The sequence below is a fragment of the Gobius niger genome (genome assembly GCF_951799975.1).
Source record: "Gobius niger genome assembly, chromosome: 2".
NCBI classification, from domain to species: domain Eukaryota; kingdom Metazoa; phylum Chordata; class Actinopteri; order Gobiiformes; family Gobiidae; genus Gobius; species Gobius niger.
In genome coordinates this window covers 31,981,533-32,004,504 of record NC_136853.1, presented here as the reverse complement: position 1 = coordinate 32,004,504, position 22,972 = coordinate 31,981,533, and the positions used below count along the sequence as shown (strand labels likewise).

Here is a 22,972-nt window from a genome sequence, read left to right as displayed (position 1 = left end):
GCATGGTCAAACCTTGCATGGTCAAGGCCCAATTTAACATGCTTACATTCCCTGGGCTGATCCCGAGTCTAAAGGCAGAAAGTCTGATACAAAATACATGTTAAATATAAAGTCCGCTGTTTTTCTTTCATTATCCCTCGTCCACATATAATCATTCATGCAAATCAAGGTATCAAAACATGCGTGATTAAAAAGCAGGTTACAAAAGGGGAAAACAGCACAATTGTGTTTTTGTAGAGTTCTGTGCACTGACAGTTTGAGGACAGCACTGCTGAGCACAACCTCAAGCATCGCAGCTGTTTCTAAGTGCATCAATATGCAGACACTGCCCGTCTTTAGCTCCTCATTAACAAACTGCATTTCAGGGGATTTGTTGAGTCATGCTTAACTACACAGACTGTTAAAGCTGATGCAACACATTTACATCCACAGCCTAAATGTTTTCTCTTCTGCCCTTAAACTGCTGTTAGCTCCATTTTCACACATAATAAGCAATGATGCATAAACCAGACCAAATGTCCTCCCACAAAAGCTTCTTTTGTGTTTTTATGAGTTTTGTGATGAACTATTGGACCCAGGCAACTATAGAAACAGCCCTTTATCACCCTATAAAGACAAATTCAGACATCATTTGGCAGCAGTGTGCGGAGCCCTCCCTTCAGCCCTGGTGTTTTAGGTTTTGGACCAGCCCACAATGAGCTTGTAAATGATTTCACCTGGATAATCACTTGACTTCAAAGCAGATACCCCCGGTTTGTGTCCATGTGTCGTCATATACTTTTGCTGCCACACATAAAGCGCAGTCAGCAAACCTTACACACGCCTGTATGAGTTTAAACATGACTGTTCTTCCTGTATCTTTCTCCAGACCAGTATATATGTACTATTAGTAATATAGGTGCCCAGCTCAACTGTTAAAACAAGCTATAACGTGACCAGTTTTGGACACATCAACATAGTGATGGTCTTCTGGTCAATTTGATCATATTGGCCGGTCGATATGCCGGTCAGGCTTGGTCTCAGCCAGTTGTACAGGCCACTTACTGCTACCAAAGTCAAAAGTTCCAGCAGTTTGACCCATCACCTGGCTCACCAGTGCCATTTGGTTTGAGCAAAGCAGGAGTTCATTTCAATAGATAAGCAGCAAAGGTGACACATGCTAAAATGATGTTTTAAGAGGTCTAGTTCTCATACATTTGGTCTACACACCTTGCACTTCATCATGTCGCTGACCCGTTGCTGCATGGACTGGCCAGCTTTAGGCCTCACCAGGATATACAGGGCTTTGACTTCAGGGCATGAGCGTAGCAGCTTCTCCACCAGGACTTTACCCATGAAGCCAGTTGCCCCTGTGATCAGCACACTCTTGCCGGCATAATACTCTGGTATGGAGGACATGCCTCTGTCTGCTGTGATCTCCGCAGCTCTACTCCGCCCGTCTAACGTCTGGTCCCTTAAGCCATCCATGTCCTGGCCTTCCAGTTCCTGCAGAAGACACAAGAGTTCATGAGAAATTTGAAATCTGCAGTTGACAACTTCAGAGGCTCAGTGCCAGACCCACAGTTAGTTAGTTTAGCATGTTGGAAGTTCACAGTACTTTACAAACAGCAAAGGCACTACTAATCCACAGTATCTCCAATAATTACATACATATACAATGTAATTGAAAGTATAAGCACAAAGAAACGTCTATTATCTAGTCTAATGTACTAAATCGATCATCTATAATATATTTACTGTAACTTTAAAATCATGTACACACCGGCAGATCTATCGACACAGACATTTAAATCGTTAGTCTCGCGTTATAAGTGATTTGCCTCAGGTGTACTGTGGAGTGTGTCAGACTGTTTTTAATGCAGGCTAGCTCATATCGTAGAAATGCGCTAGCCTTGCATTAGCCTAGCGCCACGAAACTCTTCAAACATAAGAACTGCATGAATTACAAAAAAATATCTACAGATATCAGCAACACTATGGATAACTAGGAAATGAGGCCCTATGTCAAAAATCCTGAAATATCCCTTTAATATAGAAGGTGCTGTTACACCTATGACCTGAGGTGGCAGTAGTGAGTATAAAATGGCTAACTTGCATCTAGCCCCTTCAAAGGTTTTGAACTGAACTAAAACGTCTGCTTTCACAGATAAAATGACCAAGACTTGCACTCCAGACATAATGTTCATTACCTGCTTAATCATTTAGGATCAATTTACAAACGACAGTGGTTTATTGACTGTGGCTTCAGGATGAAAGGCCGATTTACAGCAAATTGACGTCAGGTTTGGCCCAGTCACCCAAGCTTTATCCAGAGGAGCAGCTTTGTGACAAGCATTTTCAGGATTCATAAACAAATCAATACAAAACAATCAATACAAATCAACCAATAAAGAGTTTGTATGGCGGGGTCTACAAAGTCACAGACCACATCCTCGTACGGTTGTGATGACTTAACTAAGCATCTACTTTGATTCAAATGAGCACTGACTAGATTGGTAGGAATCCAAAACCAAATCTATCTAAATAAATGTATTCTGCCTGGAGACAAATGTGTTACAACCATTACAGTCATTTTAACGATGACCAAATGTTCACAAACATTTGCGAATTAGTGGGACTCTGGCCCAACAAATCTCCCTCAAAAACACGTCAAAAACATTTACAGAGAGAAAGATATAATCCAAATCTCCACAGTTGATGCCGTGTGCTCTAAATATAGCACTTACTATGTTGCCTCGAAGCGATGACAAGTAGGTTAGACGAGATTTTCTATATATGACAGAAATGTGACAATTTATATAATGTGGCACAGTGCCATGAACACATTGAAATAATAATGCGTGAAAGTCACAGAAGCATAGAAATTATACTATTGTACAGGAAAAATTATGACACAGTACAGGTCCTAATAGTCCAGTTCACTATGGAATTTCACCGGATTTTTGTGGAGAGTGTGAAAACCTTATATTTCTGAAAACTTTATTAAATAAGTGATCAGAAAAACAATGTCTCTTCCAAGCAATATTAATTTGCTTCATGATGTAATGAAACGTTCAATTGGAAAAAAAAATATTTGAATTAAAAGGAAAGATAGATGATTTTCATTCAATATGGGATCCGTTTCTGGGGTAACTTCAACCAATAGATACCGACGGCATCTCGTCATAGAAGGGGCTTCGCCCGAGGGGGAAAATAGAATCTTTTGTGAAACACAATTTTTCACTGTTTTTATGGTGGAAAATGAACTTATTTATCACAGACAAATAAAGTCGGGTCCATATGGATATTTTCTCACAGCACATTGTTCTGTAGAAGTGAAAAAACGGCAGTCATAGCAAGTGGTAGCTAGCTTTAGCATTAGCACAGTGCTAACATGTAGCATCATGTTAGCATTCTCTGTTATTTATGTATTTATGGGCTGTTGAACCACTTATCTTTATTTAGTAGAACACTATATTCATAATTCAGCATTTGATGAAGTAGTTTTTGAATAATTAGAGAAAGTTTAGATTTTTCTCAAAATTGTTTTCCCCCTTAACTATTTTAAACATGACCATATATGGACGATTCCAGAGATGCCGTCTGTATCTATTCAAGCAATTAAGTGTGCGAATGAAAATTAATGAATGATTGACCTGACCCCACCTCCCCTTTTATTTATTTATTTATTTAATTTTACGTGTGTGTATATTCAGTATATATATTTTTACTATTATTTTTATTTATTTTTATAAACTTTTTTTTACTTGTGTCTGTTGTTGGTAAAATTTAAAGATGTTTAATAAAAAGAAAGAAAAAAAAGAAGAAAAACACTGTCTCTGATATGTAGAGAAAAAAAAACATTTATATGGAGAGTAAAAAAAGTTGGGTGGAAATTTACAAAATTTGGCAGAAAATTGCATTTGGTCATTCCAATCAAACCCTTGTCATACGTTTCATGGCGTTACCGTAGCGATGACCAGAACTCCCCATTCACTCTAAAGGAAAAATTGTATAATTGCACAATTTTACCAAATGACAAGGGCAAACGGAAACAATGTTTTTCTCATTGCTTATATCACAAGGTTTCCAAAAATATATAGTTTTCATACTCTCCACGGAAATCCCACAACAGAGGAAATCTAAACATAGTAAACCGGACTATAGAGATAAAATAAGGATTTTAGACATGTTTTACATTTAGAAACCAATAGGACTGGTGTCGATATTAAATTTTAAGTTGAGGAAGTGTGCACGTACCACTTGACTTATTCAAGTGGTACTCAGGATTATCTGCAATTTTAGACTTTATCATTTATCCTTACTTTGAGATCATTCCTTTAATACTTTAGTAATGCATTTAAGTTAGGTGTTTCTAATTTAGACATGAGAGACAGTTTAGGCACAATACAGTCTAATTTCTGTCATTTTTAGACCTGGTTTAGAGCCAGTTTAATCTCAAAGGTACTTGAAGTGTCAAATATTACCCGAGGTGGTACTTGATGTGAAGTTCGAGAACCACTGGGCACTGAATCAAGTGTGCGAGATATACAGCGAAACAGTAATAACTCTGTGCAGTCTCTATCAGAACAATGTGTGGGCTACATGCTGCCAATGTTGCTGTTCATTTGTGTAACCAAGACAACGCTGCTGCTGCAACCCTGAGCAATGACGGCTCCCCTCTTTGGTTGGCATCACACCTCCCTCTCTTCCAACCAAACCAGCCACTGTCAGCTTAACCGGAGCCAACTGTTCAAACACTGACAAGACGCCTACTTGTAAAAATCTGCAGAGATCTTCCTGCCAGAATCAATACTTGATCAGTGCTCTAAGTAATTCAGAGAAGATTTGTTCAGAGGATACAGTTTACCCTTCCGCAGTCGATGAAAAACACCACGAGAGCGCTTCTGATCTGCCAACTCTTTGCTTTGTGAAATATGGACTGAATGTACAAAGGAATCGTTTTAATCCAGTTCAGGGACAGTTACTGGATCTGGGAAACAAGGCATTTGTATCAAGAGATTTTAGCCTAAACACAGACAGGAAAAGGTCAGAGTCAAGGTCCTGTCAGCATGCTTTGTACAGTGGCTCTTTGTGCATCAGAGAGCAGCCCTGATCCCTATAGACATGGCGTGAGGACAACGGGGTCACTTCACTCCGGATTAGCACCAGACAATGGCAATGCTCCTGCAGCGGGAAAAGTGTTGGGAAAAGAGCGATGCGTTGAAAACTGTACGCAAACAGATGCTCCATGCATTCCTCCAGGGATCAACGGAGGTCCAGCATGCCAAACAATACCCACAATACCCACAATCCCCACCCACCACCCACCACCGCCAGGAACTGCAGCCACTCACAGCGCATAGTAACATATCGGCCATGGCAGGCCTTATAAGTTTGTATCCTTGGGGAAGACACTTCACCCACCGCCTGTAGAAATGTAGTGGTGGTCGGAGGGGCTGATGACGCAGATTAGCAGCCTTGTTTTCGTCAGTCTACCCCAGGGCAGCTGTGCCCACAAACGTAGCTCACCACCACAGAGTGTGGAGTGCAAGAATAATGACTACAATGTAGCGCTTTGGGAAACTTATGACACAGGTTTGTAAAGCACAATACAAGTGTAAATCATTATTACTATTATAATTATCATTAAAATAAATGAAAGATGCATCGATGCAAAGTCTGATTAGCTTCAGCGGCGGAAAGTAAAAAAGCAAAAAGTACAAAAACTTTAGGTGCTTGTCTTTAGAGGGGTTGGTATTTGTGCATTATTGACCTTTAAGTGACACAGTGGCTCTGTGTGTGGTTAGCATGGTCATGGTTAGCATCACAGTGGCTTCTGTGACGCTCCAGGATCAATTGTTTTAGATGTTTTCTGGTGAGAGAGTATTTCAGCAATAAAAAACTACAAAACAATTGATCCCGCAGCTTTGTAGAGGCCGCCGAAGGTAAAGGCGCCATGCTGGCCATTCATGCAGCCGCTGTGGCACTAAAAGGTCAATTACAAAGTGATAAAAAAATTAATTCCACATAAAAAACTAACTAACTTTTCTTAAATATGACTAGATAAATATGCATACATATAAATACACATAAATATATATATATAATAAAGGTAAAAGTATTCTGACTTGCGGTTTGAACACATTTATTTTTGCAGAGACACGCATTAAAGATGATGTCATAAGCACTATATCAGAATAATAAAACTGAAAACACCAGTGAGTCTCTTCTGTGGAACAAGTCCACAATCATAACACCCATTACAGAATCGCTTTCTCTCTTTGTCTCCAGTACTCTTTTACACAAAGTACATTTTAAATAGAATACTTTACCTATACTTATAATAATGCTCTGTACCACGACAATACACATCAGCAAAACAGAATGAAATGCTTTTTCCCATTGTTTGTTTCAATAGAAAGCAAGGGAGGAGAGGATGGCTCAGTTTTAACCTCTCTTTGTTGACGATGCATAAGGAAGAATTCATTTTAGAATAAGCCAAGGACAACAGAGTTTAAGGGCTGTGTGATCTTTTCAACGCCCTTTCACAGTCACAACCTGGGTAACTTCCGAAGAAAACTTTGGGGATGTGATAGAAATACAAATGCAGTCTTTGCTTATGTTAAAGGCTATATATAGTTTGTGTTAACTTGAATCTAAAGGTCCCTGTGTTGCTGTGGGCCCTTCATTCATGGGTCAACCAAATACTGCTGTAGAGAAAGGAAAAAAAGCATGCTGTCTGAGACCAATTAGACACAGACAAGAGCTGAATTAGCTGGAAAAGAGAGGGGGGTCACTACTAGACTCTGCACGCAGATTCAACTTGAGATTTAACAAGACAACTCTAAAAAGATCAGGTTTTACTCTACGAGCCTCAACTCATTCAAGATATTCACAAAATGACTCAGGCAATACTTGTTTAGATAAGTCTTTGCACTTAGTGAACTTGCCCACATAGGAAATCAATGTAGCTTATACTGCAGGCTTTATCTTACCATTACTGCAAAGAACAGAACTTTAACACAGAAAGTGCAAATTAAGGTGGAATAATTGCATTAGCTGTGGGGTGTAGGCCTAAAGCAGTGTCTGTTTGATTGTGTTATATATGTAATGAGGTTTCTGGGCACATACAGAAAGGTCTAGGACTATCTGATGTTTCAGATAGTGAAGTGTGCACACTTCACTGTGTTGTCTACACAGTGTCTGTGAAAGATACATTCTGTAATTACAGCAGTCGCTCTGAAGTGACACTGGCAGTGACAGTGTCAGCTTGCACCTGGGCCAAAATGAGTGCAGGCCTGGGGTCATGACTCTGTCCCCGGGACTGAATAAGGTCTGGTTAAAAGATGGAAGGTGCGGTTCTCCTGTATATCAGAGTTGTAAACGTGAGATCACCTCACAGAGTACACAGTCGCACTGAATCGAAACATATTTGACTTATGTGGAAGCAGCCATGGTTCACTTCCATAATTATAAACAATTTTAAATCAATGTGCTAATTTACAAATTAACTCATCAATATTTGTCATTGTAATAAATGTTGAAATGTTGCATATAAAGTACAAATGAAGTGAAACATTTTCATCTGTAAATAAGAATTAAAGTACACCTTATATAAAGCAGAGCAGTGGGTGGGCACAAGATTATGCGATAATGTGACTGTCTTCTAAAGTGCTATCTCGTCACCCAACCACATTACTGAAGTGCACCTTCAGAACAAGGATGTTGACGGCCCAAACACCAAACAGCTTGCCTGTATGGAAACCAATATGTGTGACCAATTGATTTAATCAGGGATCAGTTGCAGAGATAGATTACAATGTGCACACACAACAACAATAAGAGTAATGCACCTTGCAGTCATCAGTCAATGGCTAACCTGTCTTGGTGCCAGTAGAGTCTATAAGTTAGGACAGTCACGGTACTGTTGGCATTGACCGGTGGTGAGCTTTACATCGAAGAAGGTACAGGCGGTCATACAACCATACAAATACCATACAGACGTCTTCTCTAAAATGTCTGACTCTAAAATGTCTCATGAGTCATGACACTGGCAATATTTGTGGAGTAGCTTTTAAAACATGTGAGCACAGTAACAGTAGCCAATTTTAGCAAACAGAGATCTGAATCTGGGCCATCAGGATGGACATGGGGGCATTGAAGTGTGTGTGTTTCAAAGGAAAGAGGATGCTCTGTGCGCAGAGAGATACGAAGGAAAACTGCTGCGTTCTTAAATTCAGATTCACACTGGATTCTGTGTAAAGTGGCTGCCCAAACCAACAGTAACTGTAATAACTATACTTTATATTTATCAAAAATATTAACCATCCCAGTGAATGATTAGATTAGTTAATGACATGAGTACTGGCTTTGACATACAGTAACGTATCGTATAGCTAATGTAGCACAGAAAGCGACACCTCGGCCGAGTGCATCGTTTTAAGGGAAGTCATGTGACCAACACTTGTTTCACTGTGTAATTTTGGATCATATAGTGTCGTACAAATGCGCAGCAGCGAGCACCACAGCGAGAGCAACACTTGGCTCATTAGGTAAAATTTGGAATTCATGCACCAGGCACTGATCTTGTGGGTGCTGCCGGGCACTCGAGCACCCGCCCTGGGCCGCCCTAGTCTGAAGGCACCAGGCGAATTTGCCCTGATCACAAACTCTTTTCTTTCACATCCAAGTGTGAGTCAGTCAATAACAGTATATTGTTTAAGTGTCACTGTGAAGAGAGCGCGTGGTTTGTAATCAGAAGGTCGTGAGCTCAAGTCAGATGATGATCTATGATGGTTTAGTCGTTTGACTCGACACCCCCTGGTTAAAAAAAAAAAAAAAAAGAAGTGCTATGCGCCTTATTCACCCTATTCCGGAAGTTCGTGAATTGTACCCACCCCTTTTCTCCTATCATTCAACATAGGACTGGAGAAGACAAGATAAAACCAGTTACACGGAAGTGTCTGTACAACGGAAGTGCCGAGACAAGGCAAAAATAGGGCAAAAGTGGGCGGGGCGGAATAAGGTGAATACTGTCAGAAGTAGAAGTATTCTTGAATCTTGGTCACTGACTTCATTTTGAGGTGGTTGTATCACTGATGCCTCTTATTCATTTGTTTCTACTCTCATAATCCTGAGCAGTTTCCCTCTTACTGAATTATCACCCTCAGCTGTTAAACAAGCTCATTTAGGATGATTTGTTCACATTTCTGAACGAGAATAGATGAGCTTAGTCAGTGTTGAGTTTGCTTTTTCACACTGGCGAATAAGACAGATTAACTTCTTCGCTCTTCAGAAGATGGTGAAAGACTGTTGTGGAGCGGAGGTAGCTGCAGGAGGAAGAGGAAGGAGGAGGAGCTGACCAGTGCAGGACACCACGCTCTGAAACAGGGACAAACCCAGAAGGTGCAGCATGGTTTCAGAGGAGACTGAAGGCAGTACTACGGTTTCCCCGACCTACAGGTTGGCCCACAGTGGCAGTGGCTCAGGACTAACACCAGAACACGATTTTGTTATAAAGTTGTACAATGACAAATAAAGCACTTACTTACTATATTTACACGTTTTATGATTATAGTTCAAGTTGAAGTTCACTTTGACACAAAAACCTTTCCCTTAAAAATACTATCCTCATGGTCATGGAAATCCAAACCATAAACAAATATGATCAAAACGCTGTGCCGAGGTTAAAATCTATTTACTTTTCAAATTGTATGACTGAAGCAATCCTGGCCGTGTGATGTAACAAAAATAAATAAATAATACCCGCGTTTGCGAAGCCTCAAACCTGCAAATTGAGGGGAGTGCTTTATTTATTACTGCAATTGTACAATGAAATGGAGTAGAGCAGATAGTGCACACCGCAAAGTATCACTATTGGAATGAAAAACAAAACAAAATGCAAACCCTACACAGAAAGGCCTCGCCCAGTCCAGGATACAAACTCATTACTCCTTTGGGGCACAAATATTCACAGGTACAATTTTCTCAATGTCAAAACTATGCCTGAGATTAAACTTTAGACACCAAAAATATGTTTCGATATCCGTAATCTATCTTTTTACCAGTTCACTGAGGATATGTTTAAATTGGTTGGAACAATATCAATTCAGTCATTACACAGCCTTTATGCATAGAATCAAAAGTATTTCATCATGACTATGGCGATATTTCAGGGGCGGCATAATGCACAGTGCAGTAACTAATTTTATCAAAGTGATCTGAACTTGTGCTGTAGACCTTGCTTCAGGTCTGACTAGCCGGGCAATACAAGTCCAGAGGAACCAGTCCCCTGCTATGTTGTTGTGTTTGTGTGCTGTTGGCATGAGCTCAAATGTCTGCCCTGACGAGTCATGTAGAAGATAATAATGACTTACTGCCTGAACAATAAAGAGATCAGTATAATTACTGCATAAAAGAAAAAGTCTTAAGCTCAAGTGGTTCTTAACACTATATTCTCATAGGAGTCCATCCAGACTGACAAATAAGATAGATTAGTCTACAGTACTATTTTGTCATATATATGGCCATAAAAAATAGACTCTCTTCCCAGGTGCTACTGGGGATTGGGAATAGCTTCAGACTAAATACATGTATGTAGCCTAATGTAGCATTTCATAGCTTCAAAATAAACATTAGGATTTGTAAGAAAGTATTTGCATCTCATTCAACAGTTTTATCCTACTGACTTAAGGGGAGACACTACAGGCAAAACTAATTTTTTTCAGTTTTCAGGTTTTGGGCCAAATTGGTCTCTGAACATACAAGCTTTCACCCGGAAACAGAAAATATGCCTAATCTTCCCAATGACATGTTTAAATATTGCGCTGATTCAATGTTCCCCCATAGACTTACATGGGACAATGCAATTTCAAGGACCTTTTTCTCAAAACACATTTTTCTGTCATTGTGGCGACACTATGTCCACGTCAGTTGGACCTAAAGGCTTCACATTTTCCAGCCTTGGACTGAACAATATTTGGAAGATTTTTTCAGAGGGATTTTTTATTATTTAATCTCTAGCCCCATTTATTGAGTTGAATGTCAAAAAATAAGGCAGAAAATTGCATTTTTACAATTTTTTCCACTAAAAAACAGCTTATTTTCAAAGTAAACAAGAAATCCAAAATCCCCTCTGAAAAAGTCTTGGCAACTCATTCATCAATAAAATGAAACCATAAATTTGAATGTAGCTCGATCCATTATTCAGATTTCGTCGCCGAAAAGATGGGAAATGTGGGGCATTTTTAGGCATAAAACACCTTGTTCTTATATGATAAAAGAGATAAAAAAGATAAAATGACAGAAAACTTGCAATGTATTTTTTTCCTCACACTTATGCCAGTGATCGACAGCAAACGTTTCAAATTGATATCTGTAAATATAGATTTTTTTCCCTATTCACCTGCAGTGTCTCGCCTTAAAATGAAATAGGTCAATATTGACAAGACATTTATTTGTTTGTCCCAATAACAAAACTGTTGTTTACGGGGTACATCGGACATTGGACATGTACATTGGATCATGTATTCTCACTTGTGTCCTTAATAAAGATTGAATGAATGAATGAATGAATGTACATCAGCACAGCAGCACGAGTATTAGACTGAACACTGCCATCAGAGAATCACACGCATTTCACAACAGGATCGTTACTCTTTCCTTTATTCTGACTGAACCAAATACACTTGCAAATGGCCAATGTGATGCGCCCTGTGCAACGACCAAGGCTCAAACAGTGACGAGAGGCTGAGGCCACTGCATGTTTAGAAATGCCTTGATCTGATTTTGGACCTTCAACAGCCTTCAGCCTAAACAAACCAACACACACAGGATGCTCTGATCCTCAAGGTTCACGGACCACACACACATACCAACGGGCATATCAGTGAAATTGGAGGAGAACAAATGCTTAATGTAGGACTGTAGCAGTACCAGGAGAAAGTAAGAATCGGGGCATCCGGTGGACCACTACACGTCTTCAAATTAAAAAAATAAAGAGAATTTCCCTCAGTTACGCAGCGCGCGCTATAATTCGGCCAATAAAAACACACAGGTACTTCGGGATGTGTGGTCGACTATCAAACAGCACAACGCACAAAAATAGAAACATCTAAATCATTTAAACTTCCGGTTATTTTTTTTGGAACGGTGACTTTACGTGACGCATTTTTAAGCGCTCCACGCGGGCGGACTGCGGCTTGATCTCACCGCTTTCACATCAGCGCCTCCGGCTTGCGGTTTGCCTGGTCCTCCCTCGAGTGGCTGTCACTGTTGGCGCTGAAGCATCTCCAAATTTGCCCGAAATATTTTTTATCTCGATAAGGTTTTCTTGATTCGCATTCATTTGGTCGGTGGTATTGTCCAGACGTGTTGCCACTGCTTTTGGCGGTTAGAATCATGAAGCAAAAAGACATGAAAATTAGCGACTAAATTTGTTCCCGCTAATTCAAAACTATCGTGATGAAACAACAGCACCACTGGGGGGGGGGGAGACGGATTGGTTTCCTACCGATGGCATGGGTCGGTGCGGGCGGCTCCCTCCTCGCGCTGCTGACGGAGAGGCGCTGTGCTGCTGGTGCGCTTTAGCTCCTCTCTGCCTCCTCCCACCGGCCGCCTCTGCTGCCAGAGACTTTCCCGTTAAACAGCCGGTCCTGCCCGCACGAGCAGAGGCAGCCCGAGCTAATAATTTGACCCGTGAGTAAGTGAGGCGTGTCTCCGTCTCGGATCTGTGGGTTTAGGGCCCTCCCTTTCGTGTTCGAAAGCGCATGTGAAGTTGAATCATTGAATCTTATCCATCTGCGCCGTCCTCATCTAAATCAAGCTCATGTCCATCACGATAGGATGAAGTCCAGTTGTGTCACAAGCAGACATAAACACGGCATGATTATTTTCAGGTTATTGATATTTTTAAATGATTTGATTTTTGCGGTATAGGCAGGGTTAAAGGGACTATGGAGTTTAAAAATGTTAAAATTATGTATTTTCATCCCCCTACATGTCCTAATGTGTAGCGTGAGCTCAGACCTGTTCACCACAACTGCCTCTAAAACCCTGCACTGTCACTCAGAAAGTTGTTACTTGGGGTCCGAAGTGCCGTCATGCACGAGCTTAAGGGATATTTCAGGATTTTGGACATAGGGCCTCATTTCCTTGTTATCCAGAGTGTTGCTGGTACCTGGAGATATTTTTTTTGTAATTCATGCAGTTCTTATGTTTGAAGAGTTACGCGGCGCTAGGCTAATGCTAGGCTAGCGCAGTTCTACGATATCAGCTAGCCTGCATTAAAAAACAGTCTGACACACTCCGCAGTGCACCTGAGGCAAATCACTTATAACGCCAGACTAACAATATAAATGTCTGTGTCGATAGAATAATTTTAACCATTTTGTATAAAAAATACCTTATATTTGAGCAGCATCAGCTTCGTGGTTGCATAAGCTACGCATCGGCAGAGTGATCTGCTAGAAAATAGTCCCTCAAAATGCGATCATTCATGTGATGCAAGGTCAGTTATATTCCAAAAATTATTCTATCGACACAGACATTTATATGGTTAGTCTGGCGTTGTAAGTGATTTGCCTCAGGTGCACTGTGGAGCGGGTCAGACTGTTTTTAATGCAGGCTAGCTGATACCGTAGAAATGTGCTAGCCTTGCATTAGCCTAGCACCACGAAACTCTTCAAACATAAGAACTGCATGAATTACAAAAAAATATCTCCAGATACCAGCAACACTCTGGATAACTAGGAAATGAGGCCCTATGTCAAAAATCCTGAAATATCCCTTTAATATAGAAGCTGCAGTTACACGTAAGACATGAGGTGGCAGTAGTGAGAATAAAATGGCCAACTTGAATCTAGCCCCTTTAAAGTGCATATGGCAGATTTTAAGATAGAGATAAAGTTCTATTCCCTAGCAGTTTTGGTGCGTTCATGTGCTCCTTGGGAACTCGGGCGAACGACTTCCCCAGTTGGGGAATTCACGTGAACGCTCACTCAGCTGTGTAAAACATTAGACTGGGGAACTCGGGTCAAAACAAGCTTCCGCACCTGAAAGTGGGAATCAGCTGACTTGTTCTCTCTCTAAGGTGAGCTTTTTAGTTAAACACTGCTACTTTTTAGAGTTTATTGTTGGCCATCGTCATCCTCATAGCAACAAAATTGCGAGTGAAATGCCTGACATCAACGTTAGCATAAAGTACATTTACGTTATATATATTTTTTTTCAAACTGATGACAAACTAACTTGGTGTCCCTCGAAAATAAAGGATTTTTACTTATAAGTCGGTTGTGCCTCGGACCTCCTTTTTTGTCTTCAGACCTAGCTTTTTTGGCGTACGGATCCTGGAAGATCACCTGACTGGCACCTCCTGGAGACGCCTCCGAGCTTTCGTCACCAGCCGAGTAACCAACCACTGCTCCTCAGCAGAACCCCCTCCCCACTGATGCCACAGACAGCACGTGGAGGGGGCGTGTCGGAAAGAGTCAGAGGTTCTTAAAGAGACAGAGGCCTATTTCAAGACATTCACTACAGCCATTTTGAGAGAGCAATTTTATACAAGGCAGTTATTCTAATTTACTGCATTTACAGACCAACAGAAGGTTTGGTCATCATTGTAGTGTGATATAGACTGGTGCTATGTGATTGAAAAAAGCAGAATACCCCCTCTTTAAATGATAAGCTCAGCTAAGCGCTAATCGGTGATAAAACACTGTTTTTATTTGATGACATCAAAATCCCCACTCTCTCACATAAAAAACACATGAACGCAAACCACGATGATGTCACATCTTGGGAAAACGAGCACCCCAGTTCACATGAACGCACCATTTGACTCATTTCACCCTGACTTAACATGGTTGGCACGGCAACAGTTTCACGTTGTTTTTCCTCTACCTACACTGAAAAAAGTACCATGTTGATTTAACACAATTTAATTGTGGACATTGGTTCCACACGTGTAGTTTGTGTAGATGCTACATGATGCAAATTGTGTTGCATCAACATGAAGTAATTCTGAAGAATTGACACTATAGATTTATGTTCAGTATGCAGAACTAAAATGTGTTAAAACTACTCAATTTCAGATGGTTAAATCGTGTTACCCTTACATAATTCTAATCATGTTGTTCTTACTTGATATTAATCATGTTGTTCTTACTTGATATTAATCATGTTGTTCTTACTTGATATTAATCATGTGACTTTTACATGATTCTAATCATGTGACTTTTACATGATTCTAATCATGTGACTTTAACAAGATACCTCAAATCTATCACATATCCTGTATTCTCATTAACCTTAACTGAAGTAAAATACAATTTACAATAAATGAAGGATGACAATGCGAATGAAATGCATACAAAATAAGAAACAATTTCAATACTTTTTTCACCTTTATTTGATATAAATGTGAAAGAAACATAGTGCCAACAATTGAGCATAAAACTGCACTTATGTACACTGTAAAATCAGTGTCAGTGAACACACAAAAACATATTAGCTGTGGGAAGTTGAACGGGAAGCTCTGAAAGTTTCTTGCTGTAGTGACATTTCCATCCCTCAGTTGAAGTTAGATTGAAAACGCGTTTGTCTTACCATATGCTATATTGTCCCATTATTCCCCCTTTTGCTATTTTTACTTCTCTTTTCAAAATATAGGAGCCAACAGCAAAAGTCCAGCCAGACTGCATAAACCAGGTTCAGTGAGACCTGCTGAACACTATGGGGGAGGCCTCACAGACTTAGTTCATTGCTATAATACAGTCTATGTTTGGAGTCAGGCTGAAGCTAAGCCCCACCCCCTCAGTCCAAAAAACACAACTCCCACAAATGCATCAAAAGATACAAATAATTGCCAATATAAAACAATGTATAACCTATTACTACCTTTTTGTAGATAAACATTCTGACCGTATCCATGAGTGCTTTAGGAATTTAGATTCAAACTTTATTTTTTTTAATAGATGTACCATAGATTTCTCCCTCATCTCCTCACTGTCAAAAACAAGTCAGTCAAGACTTAGTCAAATGATTGTTTTCAGTAAACAATATTTCAATGTACAATTAGTCCCACATGGACAAAGCTCAGACCTGTTGCTTTGAGTGAATTTAAATCATATGAAGTCCACATAATTTTAGTCCCTTTTACTTTTTAGTTTTTGAGTCATTTTTGGTCTTATTTTAGTCAGCAAGAATATTACTGACAAATAAAATAGAATTTTAGAAGACAAAATTAACGCTGAAGCAATGGCCAAAGTTTAAATGCTATACAATGTTGACAACACAGTACTGAACCACAGCTAATATCCCTCCAGGAGCCCAAAAAGACAAATGTTCATTTACGTTTTCAGGGCGCAAGTTTTTCTGGACAGCAGAGTTGGCTCCAACTCCATGACGAGTTTATTCTCACTTAAGGGCCTCGTTCTCCGGGTCATGGAGGACGACCTCACCTCAACACCTCAGAATACTCCAACTTTGGATCTTGCCTGGTGGATCCTCACAGCGGTGGCCTGTTCTGAGCTTCATGTCCATGTTCTAGTGGGAATAAAAATAATAATAATTAAAATGAAACATGTTAATTTACAATGTTAGAAATTCATAGAATATCTTGCATAAATATTGGACAATAATCAGTCTTGGGCATTTTAATCGGTCATTAATTAATCTCTCGTTGATGTGAGCATGCATCATGTTGGAACCATCAACCATAAAAGACGGTTTAGTTTACATATGAAATGCAAAGTGAAACTGCGTGCTGTTCCACAGTGATGTAGCTTTAGAGCAGTGCTGCTCTAAGTTTGACATAAAATAATTTTCTGCTAAAATGTCCACAGAACAAAGGAACACGAGTGGGTTTTGAGGTAGCCTTATAACTACGCAATAAAACAGCACAACAGAAATCCACTGACTCCACTAAGTACTTACAGGCATTTTAGCAGCTTGGTCTTCGAGCTTTATTCCATGCAGGCTGGAGAGCTTCCTGGACACGTTCAGAAGATTTGGAATCCAATAGTCCAGTTGTGACAGGGCTCTTGTTGTACACTTGAACTCTGCATTTATCTGCAAATATACAATATCACACATTTCAACAGCTGAAATTACAATAAGACGAATAAAAAAGCCTCCAAACATTTACCTGAAATGCACTGCACATGTATCCCATCGCTGAGCGCCTCAGAGGCCGAGCTGCTTCACAGAGAGCAGGTGAGAAGAGGCTGCAGCCCTTCCTCGTTCTCTATAATGAAGATATTTCACAGCCATGAAGGGGATACAGAACACAGAACTATTTCAAAAGGGGTTTTCGTTGACTGGCTGATGTTAAAATTCTCAAAGGACATGTAGCAGTGATCAACTCCAAATGAATCACTAAATATATATTTTCTAAAATGTAAAGCTTAGAATTGTGGAAACTATTACACAATATTGCATAACTATATTGTTCCAGCACCATGGGCTGACTCTACAAACTACAGCACAATAAATCAAAATGTAAATTATTGCATACAATGGACTAAATATTAAAATATTGTTATTTATACTTACATAAATGAGGGCATGGCCTGACTCCATCCCCAGTCATCACATGTTGTATCAAACTAGAATAAAATAAAAACAAACTTGAGGACAAAACATGACAAATGTAGAGGTTATTGCTTATTCCAACTATACTCCTATACCACCATTTATAAACATGAGATTACAAAGTGCAGTGAAAATAATGCAGTAAAAGCTGGAGGAAGCTGCTTGGATTGTCAGGTTCAGACTGCAGCCTCCAAAAACCAACCCAGGATAAAGCTCAAGACAATTAATGGTAAAACCACAAATATTTCTTACCACAAACGTGAGGGAGAGCCATGTAGAGTCAACTTGAGTTGAGCCGCGTGTCACAATCTGCAACAACAACAAAACTGTCATCGTTCACATAGCAAGTGGCCCTCATCAAACTTTAGATATTGTGTTTAACTCGGGTCGTCTATGGACAGGACTGCTTTGCACCAGACACATCACAGACTTCCATTCTTTCCCAAACTCAGTTCGATAGGAAAGCTAACAAGCTAACATAGCAAAGGACACCAGGAGTAAAGGACTTGACAAAAAAGCGCTTCAAATCCTCTGCGTCCTGATGCACGTCTTTGCGTGGCTGGAGCGAGGCCGCCGCGCGAGCCTCCGCCCGGAGCGGGGAGGCAACGCGGGGCGGAGAGCGGGGATGCAGTACGGGGCTCCACCCGGAGCGGGGATGCAGTACGGGGCTCCGCCCGGAGCGGGGATGCAGTACGGGGCTCCGCCCGGAGCGGGGATGCAGTACGGGGCTCCACCCGGAGCGTGGAGGCAACGCGGTGCTGCAGTATGGGGCGGCTAGGGGCGAGCGCGGAGCGGGCAGGGAAAGCGAGAGCCAGCAGGAGGGGAAACGCTTTTAAAAACAGTGACAATACGTTCTTGTAAATGCGTGTAAACTCCACAGAGGCGAGGCCAGCGCTCTGTCTAGCTAACATTAGCACTGCTGAAACAGCGGCAGAAAAAGACGTTGGACCCCCCCCCCCCCCCCCCCCCCAAAAAAAAAAAAAAACGTTGGTCACTGAGACGAGAATGTAGCATGCCATTTCCACAATTATGGATATACTTTAAGTACATGTACACAGCGGTCAGTTTATCTGTAAGGAGTAACTTTTTAAAAAAGGGTAATGACCACAAACGAAGAAAATGTTAATATGAAATTTTCATTTCAAAATTTTCAGTAATGGCGTATGACTCATTGGCAGAAGCCACTTTTTCCGGCCGAACGCTTCTTTGACATTAATAATAAAACAAAAAACACAACATTCCTTTATCTACTAAAAACAAAATTATGTAGCTCTCATAAATGTGTACTTACCAACTTTTGATGGTTATTATTCCTATTTTTTGCTGCTGCTGATTGTCAAGACCGCAGTCTCCGGCTGTCTTCTTCCCATGATGCATTGCAGAAGCCCGCCTCTGTAGTCTTCGGCGGGAAAATGAATTGCGTTACTGTAACATGGACTGTTCATGTTGAGCTGACACGTATCTAAGGTGTATGCGCATTTTATCGCCCTTTGTGTCGGTTCAACACAAAACTAACGTGCTGAAACACAGAACATGTTACAATAGAGTAGACGCAGCAAAATAAAATTTAGTCAATTTAACAGACGGCCTTTCCCATTTCTTTCAGTGTATGTCACTTCCTGTGAGTGACCAATAAGGAAGTGAAACTATAAACATCCCAAAAAATGGTCAAACTAAAGAAATGGGTTAATTTTTTCATTACTTCTTTTCAGGATGTCGAGACATTCCGTCCTCTCGTGTTTCCACCTCAACGTGCCCAAACCGCCCTCTCTTTCTGTCATGCACACACCCTGCACACACACGCAAAAGAAGCAAAAAAGCATTTCATTTAACAAATCATCCCTATTTAACCAGTGGAAACAAATAGGCTATACTGACACGAGGTCAAGGCTATGTTCACATGATTATCTGATGAGTCAGGTTTGAATCATGGGTGCTGGACGAGCATGTGTACACACGGTCATTTATCAAATTGCAGTTTTATGACTAATCATTTTTCCACTTAAAGGCACAACCTGATTTTTTTTTCTTCTCGTAATGGAACACGATTAGTTTTGTCCTCCTTTAGTTCTCACAGAAAGATCCCATCGAGGTGGGAATCAAACCCGGGACCTTCGAGCTGTGAGTCTAATTTATCACCGTAATTATAAAGCATTTGTATCAATTTCATGAACTTATAGGCCAGGGGTAGGCAAGTTTTCTTGGCGGAGGGTCGATTTACATTATTGTAAATAGACCGAGGGCCGAAGCCGCTGATTATTAGCCCAAAGTAAAGCCCAACACTGGAAAAATGACCATCTTAAATGAGATAAATGACTTAAAATTGCTTGAATTAAAGTTGCTTGAATTTGGGTCGGTTTGAACTAATCCAAGATACAAATGCCAGTGTCAATGGAACAAGAATAAAGAAGAATAACTACTACTAGAGGTTTATCTCGTCTAAGACCAGACCAAATCTACTCAAACCTTAGATTTAATCTCTTAATTCAAGTATGTCATTTCTTCCTTAAAACGATTATTCTTTACCAGTGCACTTCTTTCAAATGCCAGTGTTGTACATAATATATGACCTAATTGGGTGTATTGACAGTATGTCTACCTACATTTTCCCCTCCCATTTAACTCTAATAATGTTAAAAGTACTCTCTGATTTGTGTATTAATGTTTCTGTTTAGGCTATAATTTTGTAGCATTTTTGTGAAAGTGACCCTGAGTAGTGACCCTGCAAGCTGTGAAATGTGCCTATGAACTCATTCCTGTGAAGATCTGGGATGCTCCAAATGTTTTAGAAAGGTTAGACTTAGAACATTTTAATTTAGTGGGTTCCTCTTTCATTGTATGTAATAAAAACAATCAAGGAAAGGGCTTTGAAGTGAATTGCACTTTGCGTTGAAAAAGGAAAATAACGTAAAAACAAGGCTACTTTAAAGACCACTACTCCACAGTATTCAAAAATTTGCAGTGACCTCTTGTGGCTGCAGTTCTGTTAAAAAATCAGACAAAAGAAGTTAGAAAGCAGCAGCCACAAAATGAGTCTGTTGTTTGGCCTGTGATGATAAAGGTGGCACAATTTTTCATTAAGATAATTTGCTCTTTGATAAGTTGGAAAACACTTAATGAAAAACAAAATCTTTTTAATTTGAAAACATTTTACACAATGTTTCATGCGATACTGAAGAGGGGCTAATTGACCTTTGCTTTACTTACTTACTACTTATAGTATAGGGGAGACCGGGTATGGTTGTAACAGCAAAACTCTTTGGTTGTTCCCAGACCCAAAAGTAACTCAATGAAAAGAACTGTTCTGTACAGAGGAGCAAACGCCTGGAACGCGTTTCCTTTTAACATCAGAAATACTAAGAGTAAACCACACTTTAAGCTGAAGGTAAAAGGTCAATTAGCTCAGTACATGTGAGCATAGTCACCGTGTTTTATATGTGTCCTATAAGGTTGTATGATTATATGAAATGTGTAACATTCATGTATTCTATTTTAATTGTTTTGTAATTTTATATTGTGTCAGGACCCCAGGAAGACTAGCAACCACTTTTGGGCGCTAATGGGGATCCTAATAAAGAATAGAATAGAATAAAGCACCTGTAACTCACTCAAACATTTATACAAAGTACCCACATTTGTTAACTACAAATGGCACCAATTCAAACATCTGCAAGAATATCACAGACCTCGTAAGTTGATGTCATGGTGTTCCTTTCTTACACTACCAGGGGGTAGGTTGTAACACATGATGAGGTAAGTTGCAACAGTTAAACAAAAGAAGCAAAAACAGAGGCCACGTCATGTGCTATGCTTCAAAAAGAGGTTTATTTAGATAAAACAACAATCCAGAATTCTCTAGCCTGTCACATGCTAACCTCACATGGAGTCAGTCCATAATACAGGTCTGCTGCATGAGTCAAATAGTCAGCCAACACTTCCTCCTGCACTTCAGAGAAAACGCTGTTGATGCTTCAGTAACACCTACACTGGGATGATCTCTGGACCCGGTCTCTCAGATTCTGCTGTGTTTTACATGGCAGATCCCATGTGCCTTTGCAACTGATCTGACTTGCTCTTTTTTAAACATTAGCTGGCACAAATCTGTCAGTCTTTCTTTCCCACTGTCTAGGCATTCTATAAAAGTATTCAAATCAGGTAAGTGTTATTAACTGTATATAGGGGAGGATTGGGTTAAAACCATCCCCACCCCTGTCACCCATCGTTTAGTTGTATCAGCAAAATGGCTTGAAATTATCAGGGGAAATGTGCATCACATTTTGCCGGAGAAACTACAATTTAATCTAATCTAAGTCCTATGGTTTTATGTGCAATAGTATAAGCTCTAAACAACATATAGTCTTGTTTTGTTTTCATTTTTTTCTCCATAGCATTTGCATGAACCTGTTTGCAGCCTTGATAACCGCCATGTGGGATCAGGGAGGAAGTGGGTAAACACTGATATGATCATTTGACTCCTATCTTATCCCTTTGTGGTGGAATTGGTGGTGTTACAACTCTCCCCTTGTTACAACCAGATCCGGTCTCCCCTATGTAATAGCGCTACTTACTCCATCATGAGGTTTTACAAGTGAACACTTATCAATGAGTAACTGGTTTGACAGAAGGCCTGCCCTATAGCCTCTGCAAAGAGCAACCCATAACTTCAGATCTTTCACAACATTGCCTCATCTGTCTTGCTCAGTTAAAGTCACAAAAGGTAAATCAAGCATTGATTATAAGGCTGACAATTATATTCATACATTTTCATTCTTTATTTATTAATACTTAAGGCCCACTGATATGGAAATATGTATATATATGTTGTCCACTGCAACCTTTATTGTCATTCAAGTGGCAGATTCAAGATCGTTTTGGTCATTACTGTAACCTATGAGCACCAATTAGCCAGTAAAAGTTCTCCCATGAATAAAACAGTCCAGTAACAAGTATCAGTTTGTTGAAAGTGCAAAGTAAAGCAGCTGTATAACCTCCTTCTCTCTCTCCTGCCTCTTTGTGCTGCTGCTCCTCATCTCTGGTCAAACCTTATGGGAAGTCGCTAAATACATAAATTCCTCCATTTAAAATAAGTTTCGAGGAAAAATAATGTTGACGCACCCTTTCCAACTCCCTAGACCTCGACTTAATGAGGTCCGGGTCAATCCCACCGCTGTAGTTAGTGCTCCATGTTGATATTACCATTGCGCGCGTGGCTGCGCGCATTGATTGATTGATTGTACATATTGACGCATATTGACGCGTGCATATTTTGATCGCCTATAAATTAGCATTAGGCTGTTTCTCTCTCTGTGGCAGCCAATCCAAACACAGAGAAATGTTGGAATCACAACAGTTTCAATAATTTCACCAGAGCTCGCTCTGCTTTATCAAATGTCTCTCCACA

The 22,972-nt window shown here is 40.1% G+C and overlaps 1 protein-coding gene and 1 long non-coding RNA gene across 2 annotated transcripts in view; both read right to left on the bottom strand.

Annotated features, from left to right (window-relative positions):
• Positions 1 to 12,752, bottom strand: part of LOC306982360 (fatty acyl-CoA reductase 1) — a 28,668-nt gene extending 15,916 nt beyond the window's left edge. The window contains exons 1-2 of the mRNA XM_079582274.1: positions 12,494 to 12,752; positions 1,210 to 1,485 (exon numbers count right to left, since the gene is read on the bottom strand). Coding sequence (XP_079438400.1) covers positions 1,210 to 1,485; positions 12,494 to 12,502 — 285 coding nt within the window. The 5' untranslated portion in view covers positions 12,503 to 12,752. The remainder of the gene's footprint in view (positions 1 to 1,209; positions 1,486 to 12,493) is intronic.
• Positions 12,753 to 15,398: 2,646 nt separating this feature from the next.
• LOC306959471 lies at positions 15,399 to 17,582 on the bottom strand. The gene is made up of 4 exons (XR_013792619.1): positions 17,533 to 17,582; positions 17,126 to 17,224; positions 16,915 to 17,049; positions 15,399 to 16,524 (listed from the first exon to the last, which is right to left on the bottom strand). It is a non-coding gene; the product is annotated as an uncharacterized lncRNA (long non-coding RNA).
• Positions 17,583 to 22,972: the final 5,390 nt, after the last annotated feature.